Raw genomic sequence first — 14,006 nt, forward strand, 5'->3', positions numbered from 1 at the left:
ACGGTCTTGGCAAAGTGGAGCGGTCCCATAAGACTGAAGGATAGCCAATGTGACACCCATCTACAACAAGGGCAGAAAGGAGGATCCGGGGATCTACAGGCCTGTAAACCTGACCTTGGTGCTGGGGAAGGTTATGGAGCAGATCATCCTGAGCACCATCACGTGGCACGTGCAGAACAACCTGGGGATCAGGCTCAGGCATAGAATTCATATCCAATAGTTCATTTACAGAGGCCTGCAAAGGCTGCCCATATTCCCTCACCACAAGATTTATTGGCCATACATCCATCTGTCACTGCCATAGTCCCACTATTGTTAAAAATCAACATCAGTTATCCAACCATCTAATTTTAGTGTGTATATCTAAGGTCATATGTCTTTTATCCCAGTAGTGGCCTAGAGTAAGAAAAGAACAACCAGGTTTTTTCCATTCTTGCTGCTAATTGTTTGTTATTTTATTCATATTTCTCTTTAATAAAAGGACACTACTTACTCTATAACATGTATGATTTCATTATGGCAATTTCCACTACCTCATATTTTGGTATCACCACTGGAAAGGGGAAAAATCATCTTAGAGTTGGAATTTATTTATAATCACTAATTCATCTACTTTCCAAATAGGAGAAGTCAAAGACTATGGGAATCTGCTTTCAAACTTAAACAGACAGTGTCTGCAGTAGCAGTACTTCCACCCAAGTACTTGTGGTAATTCAGGACATTACATTTGTTCAACTGCACATTGTAATGTTTGCTTCTGCCTGTTGGGATAGTTTATTCCCCTCCTGTGTGGTAGAGATGCATTTGGCTGCAAGAAAGTTGCTGGTGTGAACTGGGAAACAGAAAGTCTGACAGGAATAACTGGGACAATCCATCCACAGTTGTGTGTTTGATGTCACCATTTAGCCTGCATCTCTGAGGCAGTGCAATCAATAGGGAATAGTGCTTTGTGTTCTTCTAATTACACATGCTAGTAATTGAAATGTGCCTACCACCAGCACAGCTAGCTATGAGTAATAAAAAGTACCTTTGAAAAATAATTACATAAATGGGTATCTCAAAGATAGCAAGTGACATATAGCTCTAGATTAGTGCTGAGATCATCTCTGGACTCCTTTGGATTCCTTTTTAGTTGCTGGTAAAACTGAAGATTTAAATCAACATTGAAAAGATTTATACATTCATATTGTTTTCCCCAAAGTACTCATTAAAAATAAAAACACTTTTCAACATTCTGAATTTTAAAAAATATTCTGAAAAGTTTTTAAAAAGTAGTGTAAATTTAAATCACTGTTTTGAAAGTCTTTGGGTTCATCCCCCCCCCCCCCCCCCCCATTTGCTTAATAGCTGAAACTTCTTGATTTTCAATAATTTGAAGATTTTGCTTTTAAGGAGATCTTCCTACAACTTAGAAACACCTGGAGCAGGCCTTCCTCTTTGTAAACACTTAGCAATCATCATCTTTCAATAATATAATAATATATAATAATATTATATTATTTCAATAATAATTTCTTACTTTATAATTTGGTGACAGACATTGGATGAGGGAAGGAGGAGGACATCATCTGAGGTGTAAGAGGGTTTTGTCTATCAGCAGCTGTGCAATACCCATCAACAGATGTACACAGAGTCTTCACTGTTTTAGGAAAAAATCATACAGAAAAGTATCACTCCAGATGGGGAAGGTTTATGTATGTCAGCTCTAACCAATCACACTGCAAGCATATTCCTTCCTATGCTGGTCACTGCCCAGCCTCCAGCAATCCATCCTGGTGCATCTACACTTGCCATCCTCTTCCACATTAACATCATGTCAATATTAACATCTTCCACACTTAACAACACGTTAACATCATCCAAACCTTGAGTGTTTGAGTGCACTAAGCATAAACATTCTGTTAGAGTTGGAATTGCTGAGAAAAGCCTTTAGATCCAGTTCTGAAACACAGCTCCCCAGCACACCTGATTTGCACTGTGCAAATTGTGGTGTGCAGATTTGCACACCTATTTATCAAGTTTGTTTTAAACATCTGTTTTGTAAAGGAGGAACTGGGTAACAACGAAGTGACAAATACCATTGAAAATATCAGAGCCAAGCTTGGGAGACTTTACTAATTCATTCTTAACATTTTTTTAATGTGCAAAATTAGAAGTGTGTTGAGAATTTGTGAAAAACAAACCTATGTCAAACCCAGTGGAACCCCAGGACCTATGCATACGTGCTGTAAAACATGCCTTTATGCTTTTGCAGGTACGCATAATGTTATAGCTCCTGTGATATCATCTAAAGATAATGATTCCCCATCATTCTGTAATCCAAACTCACACCTTTTAGGGGTAAATATCAACACATTTCAGTTTTCAGAGGAGAGACTAAGGCCCTCCTCCTTGCTCATGGCTTGTAAACAGCTGCTTACCATTGGCAGAACTGGAAGTACTCGATGCTCTCTCAGATCCTACCTCACTCCACAGCTCCCCAAATACTATACTTTATTGTTAACATGCCCCTGAGATTTTGGGTGTCTTTCCACCCCTCTTCCAAATGTCCCCAAGATAATGTGTGTAGAGATACCCAAGGCAATACATATCCCATTTCCTTTGAGTTTACTTGCTTTATCTGGAAGCTTGAAATACCTTCTGCTTCTTTCCAGTCCAACAGCTTTTTCTCTGTCTCCTGGAGGCTTCTTAATTATAACTGATGCACTTCAATATGAGGTTGAGTGAGCTGAGCATGGACTCCATATCCCTGTTTACAAACAAACAAAACCAAAATCACCGCTTGGCATATGTGAAAAACTTGTATCTGCACTTGGGTACACCTGCCATTTTATGCTTTTACAGTAAGACAGGCAGGCATCCATGGTGGCATAGTCCTTCTGCATGCTGTCATGCCTTCACAGCAGGAATTGCACCGCTGCGTGCTCCAGCTGCATGTGCAGCAGCCCATGCATCACGCACCCGTATTCTCACATGCTCAGCCACCTGTTTTCAGTCTGTGTAACGTTCAGGAACACAGAAACAGCCACTCAGAGGTAGTGAAATGTTGTCTAACTGGAGCAAACTGTTGTGTGTGTGAAAACAAATGTCACTCAAAACCTAGCCTTCCCTCCTTACACCCTCTCCATCTCTCTTGCTATTGCACACACACTGCATCAGAAAAGGATAGGTTCTGATTTAATTTGCAGCAGTATGAATCCAAAATGCCTGTGCTACCTCTGGTGCCATCACTCGGCTCCATTACCAGGCAGACACATTCCTCTTGCTCTCTTCCAGTCAATCTGCTCCATGAGAAGCATGAGACAGGCTTCACAAGAGACAGGCTGCATGCAAAGCGCAAACCTGTGAGATCTCTCCACAGTTTCATTTCCAGCCACTATTTCCTGCTCTCAGTGTGGAGGCACACTACCACCCAGAACCTCACTGCTCAGTTCACCCAAGGTGAAATACAACAAAATGGGTGGGTTTGTATTTCTGTTGGAAGAACAGGCAGGGCTGCCGACGGAGAACCTTGGGGCAGCCCCACGTTCTGCCGAAAAGCCCCTCTCCTCCCCATCTCTCTCCACCCGACAACCGTGACCTCAGGTGTCACTGCCTGCCACCGCCATATGGAAGGAGGGAGGCCGGCCCCGCCCCGCGGGCCTCCGCACTTGCGCTCACGTGTCGAGTTGCCGCCAGGCCCACGCGCGCCGCGGCCACGAGGACAGATCCCGCCCCTCCCCGCCGGCTCCTTCCCCTCCCCTCGGCCCGGGTGCTTCAGCCCCTCAAGGACTCCGGGGCGCTCGCTCAATGTCAGGCGGGCGTTGTGGCGCGGCCGCTGGCAGGGGGCGGACGAGGGGAAGCGGTGCCAGCCCTGCGCGACAGCGCGGTTCAGAGTCAGTGGCGCTGGCCATGCCGGGAGGCGCGGTGGCGCAGAGCTGAGCCCAGCCCAGCCGCGTCGCTGAAGGGCACCGGCGGCGGCGAGGTTTCCCCGCGCTCTCCAGCGGCTGGGGCGCGCCCGCCCCGCAGCATGGAGGCTGGGAAGCGCAGCTCCTCTGCCGGCAGCCGGGACGATGGCAGCGCTAACTCCTTCCCAGCCAAGCCAGCGGCCTCGGCGGCGAAAGCGCAGAGCAGCCCTGGCGGCGGCGGCAGCGTCGTCGTGGTGAAGGAGCATGACAATTCGGTGTGCTTCATAGTGGACGGTGGCGGGGGAGAGGAGCCCGTGGTGGGCTTCGAGGATGCCGAGGGTCCCCGGAGGCAGTATGGCTTCATGCAGCGGCAGGTCACCTCCATGTTGCAGCCGGGAGTCAACAAATTCTCCCTTCGCATGTTCGGCAGCCAGAAGGCAGTGGAGAAGGAGCAGGAAAGGGTTAAAACTGCGGGGTTTTGGATCATCCACCCCTACAGCGACTTCAGGTGAGAGCGGGGCTCCCACTGCCGCACGGGGCGGGGGGTGGCCCCGCCGCGGGAGGCAGGGTGGCAATCCCTCCGCCTCGCACCACGCCCGGCAGAAACTTCGGCAGCCTCTGGCCTGGGGGGTGGGGTGGGGCGAGAACCGGCGCTCGCTCGGCGGCCGGCCGTGCGCCCCGCGGAGGTGAGGGGCTTCCCCTCCGTCGCCACCCCCGCGGGCGGGCTCTGCCTTGCCCTTTCCTTCCCTCACTCCCCGCGGCGCCTCGTTGCTCCGCTTGGCGACTGAAACATTGCCTCCCCCGTCCCCGGCTCGTGCGGCGGGGGAGGGGTTGGAAGCCGGTGCGAGGCGGTTGCCCTGCCTTCCGCGGTCCGTGCATCGCTGGTGGGCCGGCTGCGGGGCTTGGCCCGGAGCGGCGCTCTCCGGCGTGCTGCACCCGATCCGCGCCGGCCGCCTACGTGGGGCTGCGGGCACCGCCCGGGAGGCGCGGCGCGGCGGGGAGGACGCGCGGGCAGCGGTGCTGTCCCGGGTTGGTCGCGTTGCGGGGCCCGCCGCATTCGCTGCGTCTGTCGGGCGGGGAGTGGGCGGGGGCGCCACTGGAGCGGAGGACGGCCCTGCATAAGGGTGGGAGAACTTGATGGGGTGCACGCAGCAACACTAACATAATAATTTATTTAAAATCCTTGGGGCCGCGTTGGGCAAATGCCGGCTCCTTCCTGAGTGCCTGGTGTAAACACTTGTTCATGGTGTCGTGTGAAGGAAGCACTTTTTTGTCAGAGTTGCAGTAAAATAACTTTATCCAAGCTAATGCTATATGGGAAACTACGTTCAGAGAGTGAGCGGTAAATGTGATGCTAAACTAGAACTTTGCTGTCACAATATGCTGAAGGCATGCAAAATTGGAATATTCACATGAAAAGCAGTGCAAATAAATTCTGGGGGAGATATATTTCCCTTTAAAATTATATTTTAAATGAACAGTTATTTAATTTTGCTATATATGCCAGCTGGCTATATGCTTTTGTAAATTTTACATTCTAAGATATCTGCTGAAGAACTGTTGGTGGTGTTAAGCATATTTGATCAATGTCTTGAATTGAACAGCCTGCATGTATACAATAAGTGAATACATCAGAAACCATTTTTAAAAAAAGGAAAATCCAGAATGTTCAATAGTTACATGGATCTTCTAAGAAAAAGTAGCTTAAATAGAACATGATTCAAGAGGGAATGAGAGGAAATGCTTGCAATGTCTGAGTTTCTGTGGGACTATTCAGAATGGGATGTTGCACAGTGAGCTGTGCTAGCACCTTGCAGCTGAGCCTGAGAGCAGTACAACTACAAGAGCAGAGGGGCAGGGCAGCACACAGTTATGACTCAAAATCATGCTTCAAATCCCTGCTTTTTCCTGGGTCCCTGGAGGCAATAAGCTGCACTAATCTTTTTCCTAGAATAACTTTTCCCTCTTGCATGCCAGCTCAGCTGCACGAGCATGTGCATTAAGGGGAAGAGAGAGCCAAGAGTCCACCCACTCCCTTTCTGCTAGCCAGAGAGGGACATAGCAGGTCACATCCAGTGCTGTGGTAGCATGCATAGGGGATTAGGTGGGTTCTGATAGCCTTTTACTTACCCGTGTGTGTGCATGAGTAACTTTATTCACATGAGAATTCCCTTAAAATGAATGAGATTATTCTTGTGAGTACATTACCTTGTTTTGTTGTAAACTTGGATTCTGAGTGAGGTACACAACCAAACTATGTTTTGGGCAATAGGAGGTTATGCATCATTGTCATGTAAAAGGGGGGGGGGAGATTTTCCTGACCTCTAGTGTTTGATCTGTCTATCACTGTCCCAGGAAAGCCGAGACCCTTGTGCTTGATCAGTCTGTCAGCATCCTGTTATAGGGACACTTCACTGAACAGTCCTGCTGGATTGGAGGGTAATTTGACACTGACTTGTTCAGGGAAACATGCCAACAGCATCAGGGAGACCTCTTAGTGGGTCTTCCCACTTTATTTGAATACATTACCCACTGCCAGTGACTGCTAGTGCCCACGAAGGACTAACTAACAGTTTGCAGAATAACACTCTTTATTAATATGAAATCATGACAAATTAAGGTTCATGATTGTCAGTGATAGGGACTGTCTGCAGAAACAAGCTTGAGATGATATACAACCAAACTATAATCACTAATAACAGCTAGCGTGAGTTAGTTATGTAGTGCACATAAGACAAAGTTCTTACCCAGTAGGCGTCCCTATGGGGGAGAAGACAGGTTCAGCCCGTCGACTGATCCCAGACGTTATGATGGAGTCTTCCCACTCTCCCCCTCCCTGTCGCGGTCCACTCAGTGGACTCGTGATGGTTCGTTAACTATGATCTCGAAGTGCAAAAATCAAGGCGACCATGCCAAGGGGTTATGCTTCAATCAAACAGCACAATTTTATTGTTTGCCCGTAAAGCGGCGTGCGATAGGTAGAAAGACAGAAAGTGAATAAAAGGTAAAGTAAAAAGAAAAGGAAAGAGGATTATAGCTACCACCACGGGTCCAAGGCATCCCTATGGTCCCAGGTCCAGGCAGCGTCCCGCCGGTCCTTCTGATCATCGTGATCCTTGGTGGTGAAGATCTCCAAAGTTCAGTTGCTAAGAAGGCATCTTTTTATGCCAAGCAACACACCTTGCTCCTCCTCTGGTCCATGGACTTCCGCCAGTCTCCGCCCTCTCGAGCCAGGTTATCTTGCCCCAGAGGCGGGTAGCTTCAGACCAGGAGACATGTTCTTGTATTCTTTTCTGGTTCGTTGTTATGACCACGGTTGTGATCCATCTTCTGGACAGCTGTTATGCGGCCTTATTCAATCCCAGGTGGCAGGGAACGGCATAGTACTCCTCGTACCGTGCAGTTCTCTTTCCCAGGGCCTTTGTGTCTTGGTGTCCATGAGGACCACATTCCATCTCCAGGTCTCCGTTGGCAATGTTGAGACAATATTGTTCTCTTTAGACCGACTCTTACACTCCCCCATTCACTTTTATGCTTTTCTTTTCTCTCAGGTGGAGCTTGAGTGAGTCTAGTCATACATTCTTTTATTATTGATTGGTGTAAAATTATCTCGCTTCTCATTTAAATATATAGCTGATAAAAAATATAAAGTGCATGCTCGATGAGGGGTGGTCGTACCTTGGAGGTGGGTAACTTTGGATGGAGGTGTGCGTTAGTATTATAACAAGATTATAATGGGCAAGGATCATCTAAGGAAAGTGATTTTGCCACAGTTGTTGGCTCAGCAACAGACATCTTCTCTTATATCTCCCATTTGACTGCCGCTATGTGGCTTATCAGCTGTATGGTACCATCAAGTTCCCAGTCCTGCAAGGGAGTACAGCAGAGCCTGGCCACAGTGTCTCCACTCCGCTCCACCCTTCATTGTTCCTCTAGGATAGCAGGTTGTGCTGCCTAGGGAACTATGGTGGAGTAGATTCCATGCATGCCAACCGTCCTGAAAGTGGCAACTGTGTTTTACCCTAAAAAGGTGCCTACAACACTACAACTTCTGTTAGACCCCAGTTTTCTGTAGTTACGCCCCTCTCCCCCCAAGTGATTTCCCCACACTGTTTAAGAGCCTGGTTGACAGAGTCCCTTGGGTGACAGTCCTGAAGGGCCAAGGGGGTTCAGGAAGGTTCAGGTTCTACACCTTCTTCTACACCTTCTTCTACACCACCCCGTGGCTCATAGATTGTCACTTCTTCATCCATGGTGGTGGAAAGGTAGAGAAAATAGTAAAGTGTGGAAAAGAGCAAAGTTTATACAATGTTTACAATTGGGGTTTCAGGCTTATACCAGAATACCACACCGATCTGTTTGACATCTTCATAAGATATGGTGGCTATGAATTGCATACTTGAGACAGTGTGTTGGATGAACTGTACAAAACATGGAATTAAACATGGGAGGAAAAATAACAATGCAACACCACATAACATATAGAAAAGGATGTGTTTGACCCATGGGGTACCTGGAAGCCATGAGAAAGGATCAAGATCCCAACTCTTCCAGGTCTGGACAGGGACAAGGGCCAGTTTTCATATTTCTGAGGTGATATGTTTAACAACTTGACCATTAGTATCAATTTTTAAAGAACATTTAGAACCATTTAGCTTACCACAGACACCCCCTTCTTCAGCTAGCAGGTAATCGAGAACCATTTGGTGTTGGAATATCCCTGTTCACATTTGTGTGGCCTGATCTGCCAACAGATCAAGGGCACGGGCAGTCTCATTGGTGATAATTTCTAGGATGGCTTGTAATCGGATGATGCGATTTAAATCATAGATAGGTTCTCGAGCACCACTAGCCAGTTTGTTAGGGTTCCAAGTGGCTGGCCTATAATGCTGTATAATTCGTTCTGGTGGCCACTCATCCTTTCCCCAATTCTGAGTTCTCCCACCAGTGAGGGAGGTATCAATCGATGGTTTTTCTCTTATTAGGTCATCATATACTCTGATTCCTAATGCATTTCCTTGAATTTCGGGTAAGAGAAAAAATAAGGGCCAAATATACCCTATATAACATATTTCTGACCAATTAGGGGGTAATTTGTTGTAGGCATACTGTCCACAAACCCAACAGTGGCCTTGTAAGGCCCAGGTTCCATTAGGGAAAGGACCAATCCATTTTTTGTCCTTACTCGAGGCATCATAATATAAAGTGTCCTTGTTTCCCAGTGGTCCACCTATAACACCTCTGGTGGAGTTATAACTGCATCTTCATGCCCCTGCATTTGGTTTTTAGGAATAATTAGATACTAAGGGACTTCCTGTTTGGTTGGTATTGGACCAGAATTCTTTGAAAGAGACTCTGGTTCCATTTGGGTATCGCCAAGCCCAATGAAACGCTTGTGTTACATACATCTCTGCAGTAGTAATACCTCGCTGACAAGTAAAACCAGCTGACAAGTTAAACCCTTTATCCTTTGCCATAATACTGATACATTTGCGATTATTATATGAACATCGTATCCAACTGCCAGTGGATAACTGAACATGGGTCTGATTCCACTTGCCCTTATACCTTGAACAATTATGAGGATTACACTCTGGTTATACAATCGTAACCGGGTGATAACGTCCATTCACAGGTGCTTTGTCCCAACCATACCACTACCAATTCTCCCACTTGAGTGTTACCTTCCCCCTTCAGTGATTATTTTTTATTTGGTTTTTATTTGCAAGGCAGCAGCTCAATATTTCCATATATTACCCTCTCATTTAGCAGTGGCATCTGTAAACCAAATATTCTGAAAACAGGGGGGCAACTTGCACCACAGGGGAAATTGTACTGTTTTCAGTTTTCAAGGCAGCTTCTTCCTGAATAGCCAAGGTCTTGGCAGCACCCTCTGAAACATCAAAAACATTGCAGTAATGTTCTATCTGAGCATACCATTTCCTCACCAAGGCTCATTGTGCCACCCTGTCAGGGGGTGGTGTCCCAGTCAATACAGGTTTTATCACCTTAAAAGGACCTCTGAGCGCTATTGGTTGTTTATGTATGGTGTATTTGGCCTCTTGCAGGGCTAAGCTGACCATAAACAAATCTTTTTCCCAGAAGGAGTACTGTTTCATGGCATCCTTAAAGCTGGGAGAATAGAACCCAATAGGTCAAGTGGGTCCTTCAGGGCCCTTTTGCCAAAATTGTATCAATAAGCCTGACTTGGAAAATCCCCATTCAATTTGGACTGGGTCAGAAGGATGGACTGGGCCAAGAGCCTGATGCTTAGCAGCCTTAAACACTAACAGCTGGATAGATGCTGTAAGCTCGGCAATGTTTGGCACAGTAGCTGTTAATAGGCCTGAGTTAACATTAAGCCTTTGATAGTCTACAGTTAGTCTCCATTTCCCATTTGGTTTATGAACAAGCCATACTGAGGAGTTAAAAGGATAGCTGGCACTATCATTCCCTATTCCTTTAACTCCTCCAATACTAGGATTATCCCTTCCCATGCCTCTAAGGGTAACAGATATGGTTTGACATTCATCAGTCGTGAGGGAGGGAGCAACGGTGCAGCGTGTAACAGCCTTATATCTATAGACTGGGTGCCAAATGTCCAATTCCTCCCCTTATCATCAACCTACACCTTACCTTTCAGAACATCAAGTCTTAAAAGATTAAGCGAAAATGGTCCCACAATCATCGTTACTGAAGTGGCTGTATCCTCCCTGGGTAATTGCAAAACAACAGCAGCCAATGTTTGCACTTGAATATTACCAAAAGCATCTGCAACAAACATATGCCGCTTAGACAAAGTTATGCTGCTTTGTGCCACATCTTCAGTTTTAATAGCCGAAATTTGGGCTCCAGTATCTACCAGGAATGTTATTGGTACCAACTTAGGTTCCACAAAACAAGTAATTAATAAATCACCTCAGTGATTTTCAGTGAGCTGCCTAATGTGAAGCCACCCTTCACTGCCCTGCTCACTACAAGGGGGCGAAGGCATTAGTTTCCCATTGGCCTAGGGGATGTGGTTGGCTTCAGTAAGGGGGCACTAGGAACAGGATTCTCATTCTTAACCAGTGGACTTTCAGGCCATCCTAACACCAGCTTCTCCAATTTGTCAGTCAGCAACCCATTCATAAGATCTTGGGGAATACCTTTCCACCACCCCATGGTCCACAGACCCTTTTGTCCGTGTCCTTTCTCTCTCCCACTTGGTGATGCTACAGGAGACATCCTTTTATTGTTAGCTGTTTGTGGGGAAAGTTTCAATTCTGTGCGCCTTAATCCTTTTGGGTCCATTTTGGTGGATGGAGTGGTGACAGCCGTATTTACATTCATAATTTATTAATTCTTGAGCAACTTCTCCCCAAGTCCACATTTTCTTTTCCTGGGGTTTGTGATTAGGGGTCACTATCCCTTCTAATGCAGTGATAGTCCTTTTACCCTGGGACATCACCTCTATTTTCCCCTGTAATTCAATACCAATTGCTTTTAAGGAGTCAGAGAAGCCCCTTATGCGAAAAGTCATTCATTCTGGGTCGACCTGTATCATTGGGGATTCCTGCTTAGGTCTAAGCTCCTGGTCATACATCATTTGCAGACATGCTGCCTTCTGTATGTTTTCTACTAGTTGGTCAACTGTCCCCATAATAGCAAGGGCATCCCCCCTTTCCAAAGGGTTATGACCCCCAGCCCAACAGGCTGATCTTTGGGTCAGGGACCAGGGTGCACAGTAGTTGCCAGTGGTTAGGAACACTCCTGGCCCTCAATAGCCCTTGGGTTCCTTTTTGCTCAACAATATCTGATCCCCCCCAGACAACGACACTCTCCAAACATATTCCATCTCTGACTCCTTAGGAGTCCAGCTGAACTCTTTTTTTCAATTTAGCCAATTCAGTAGCAGAATATGGAACTTCTTTAGTAGTAATTCGAGGAAATTCATGGGCATCATCCTCATTTAAATTCAGTCTTGACCAAGGGTTGCAGCGAATGGGTGGGGACATCCAGTTTGTCCAACTTTGATTTTGCTTCCTCTAATTTATTACTGGGATATTCAATATTTTTTTCAGGGAGCGGAGAACTGCCCTCACCTGTGAGGAATTGCTCTTTCAAAGCAGATTGTAAATAATTTGCTGGGTTCTTTCCTCTTTCAGTTGTCCCTTTAAGTTCTCTACTTGCCCTTGCAAGGACTGGACCAGGTCTTGTAAAGACTGTATGATTTGGGATTCTACTATGCGTTGTTGTTCTCTGGCCTACACAGCAGTGACTAGGCTAGCACCCAATACAGCACGAATAATTGTTTTTCCTTTTCCATACCGAAGCCTTGCATCCTTTTGGAAAGCACTGATTCAGTCGGTTACACTTTGCAAATTATACCAATTTTTCTGTGCCCAGTCTGTGCCTGGCACAGAGGGGTGAGCCTTATGTTTCCTCAAGAAGTTGTACAACACATCTTTGCCTTCAGGGACAGTTTTTTTGTCACTCATATCTAAAAGGCAGAGTGGTTGTCTCAGGGAGGCAACTTGTTAGTTTCTACAAACTTCACCCCTTATGTCCCTGAGAGGTGCACACATAATTCAAAACGGGTGAAACATGACGCTCTCACTTCCAGGTATCCTGTCCGTGATGCAGATTTAAATGTTCTGGTCCAGGAAAGCCTGAGCCAGGGAGATTCGTTGTTATATCCAGAGTGAGATGAAGACACAAACAAGGTCAAATGCCGCCAATCAAGGAAGCTTATTGGAAGAAAGTGTTCATAAGAAAATAGCAATAGGAAAGGGAAGGAAGGATAGAAAAGAAGGAAACTTAGCAAGCAGTCGGGACAGAGTTGCAAGAGATAGTCACCACCGTGGATTGAGCAGTGTCCCGTTGGTCTGTAGCTTCCTTGTCTGTCAGTGGTGGGGGTCTCCGGATTGTGCCCCTGCTTTTCAATTGTGCAGTCTTTTATAGGGTATTCGGGGAATCCGTTTCTCTGACAATGGCACGTACTGCACGTCTGCGCATGCTCCCCATCTCGGTACGCTGGTTCTGAGGGGCACACATGACGGCCATGTGGTCCTTTGCCACGGACTGCACATGCCTCAGCAGTTTGAGGTGGTTGGTTGTGTCTGGACATGTCCTCCAAAACAATGTGGCTGTTCCTTGACCCTGACCGATGTCTGGTTTCAGGTGGCTGTTTGCTCCTTGTCTGTTCACAACTGCTGAGTTCGGTTAAACCGCCAGGTCGCCACACACCAAGCTTGCCAGTAATGTGAACAAGCTTTGAGACAATCAGTTCACAATAGGGTCTCCCACAAAGGGGACTTTAAAGATCGTTTAGTTCCAACCCTCTGCCATGGGCAGAGACACCTTCCACTAGACCAGGTTGCTCAAAGCCCCATCCAGCCTGACCTTGAACACTTCCAGGGATGGGGCATCCACAACTCTGGGCAACCTGTTCCAGTGTCTCACCACCCTCATAGTAAAGAATTTCTTCCTTGTATCTAATCTACCCTCTTTCAATTTAAAACCATTACCCCCTGTCCTATCGCTACAGGCCCTACTAAAAAGTCCGTCCCCATCTTTTCTTATAATTCTGTCCTAATTTTTCCTGTAGGAAGGTTTAGAGATCATAGCATATGCTTGTTTATTTTTTTTAGTAGGAGTAAACAACACTGCATCCTTTTCGGGATGGTCATCTGTATATTCTTAAATTGACTGTATGTTCTGGGGGGTTTATTATGTTTTTATTTTATTAGAATGGAGGTGTTTGTTTTTTGAATAAAGTTCATAGTCTTTCATTAGTCTTGGGATGATGTGGCCTGATCTAGACCCAGTATTTTAGCCAGTAGGACTGTTTCAGTGAGAAATATGAGATGTGTTGTTTCTCCTGTAATAATTGGTGTAATGGTAATACTTTTGTTGGGTGGCAGTGTTTATAGAAATGTATAAAGAAGTTGTACTATATATTCTATTCAACTTCCTATGTGGGAATAAGGTAAAAAAGCTGAATATTTTATGATATCCAAATGGGAAGATTTAGGATAAATTTGTAAATTTAGCTATTATTAAGGTGTTTGTAGCACATATGAAAATGAACATCACAGTAAATTTTAGATATAGGCACACTTAGGAGGATATTGGATG

The 14,006-nt window shown here is 46.0% G+C and overlaps 1 protein-coding gene and 1 pseudogene across 1 annotated transcript in view; one reads left to right on the top strand and one right to left on the bottom strand.

The window, feature by feature from the left end:
- The first annotated feature begins 1,630 nt into the window (after nucleotides 1–1,630).
- Nucleotides 1,631–14,006, top strand: part of LOC121080703 (potassium/sodium hyperpolarization-activated cyclic nucleotide-gated channel 1-like) — a 180,323-nt gene continuing 167,947 nt past the window's right edge. Inside the window, exon 1 of the mRNA XM_040578839.1 lies at nucleotides 1,631–4,395. Coding sequence (XP_040434773.1) covers nucleotides 4,010–4,395 — 386 coding nt within the window. The 5' untranslated portion in view covers nucleotides 1,631–4,009. The remainder of the gene's footprint in view (nucleotides 4,396–14,006) is intronic.
- Nucleotides 10,881–12,367, bottom strand: LOC121080535 (annotated as a pseudogene).

The sequence above is a fragment of the Falco naumanni genome, chromosome W (assembly GCF_017639655.2).
Source record: "Falco naumanni isolate bFalNau1 chromosome W, bFalNau1.pat, whole genome shotgun sequence".
Classification (NCBI taxonomy): Eukaryota; Metazoa; Chordata; class Aves; order Falconiformes; family Falconidae; genus Falco; species Falco naumanni.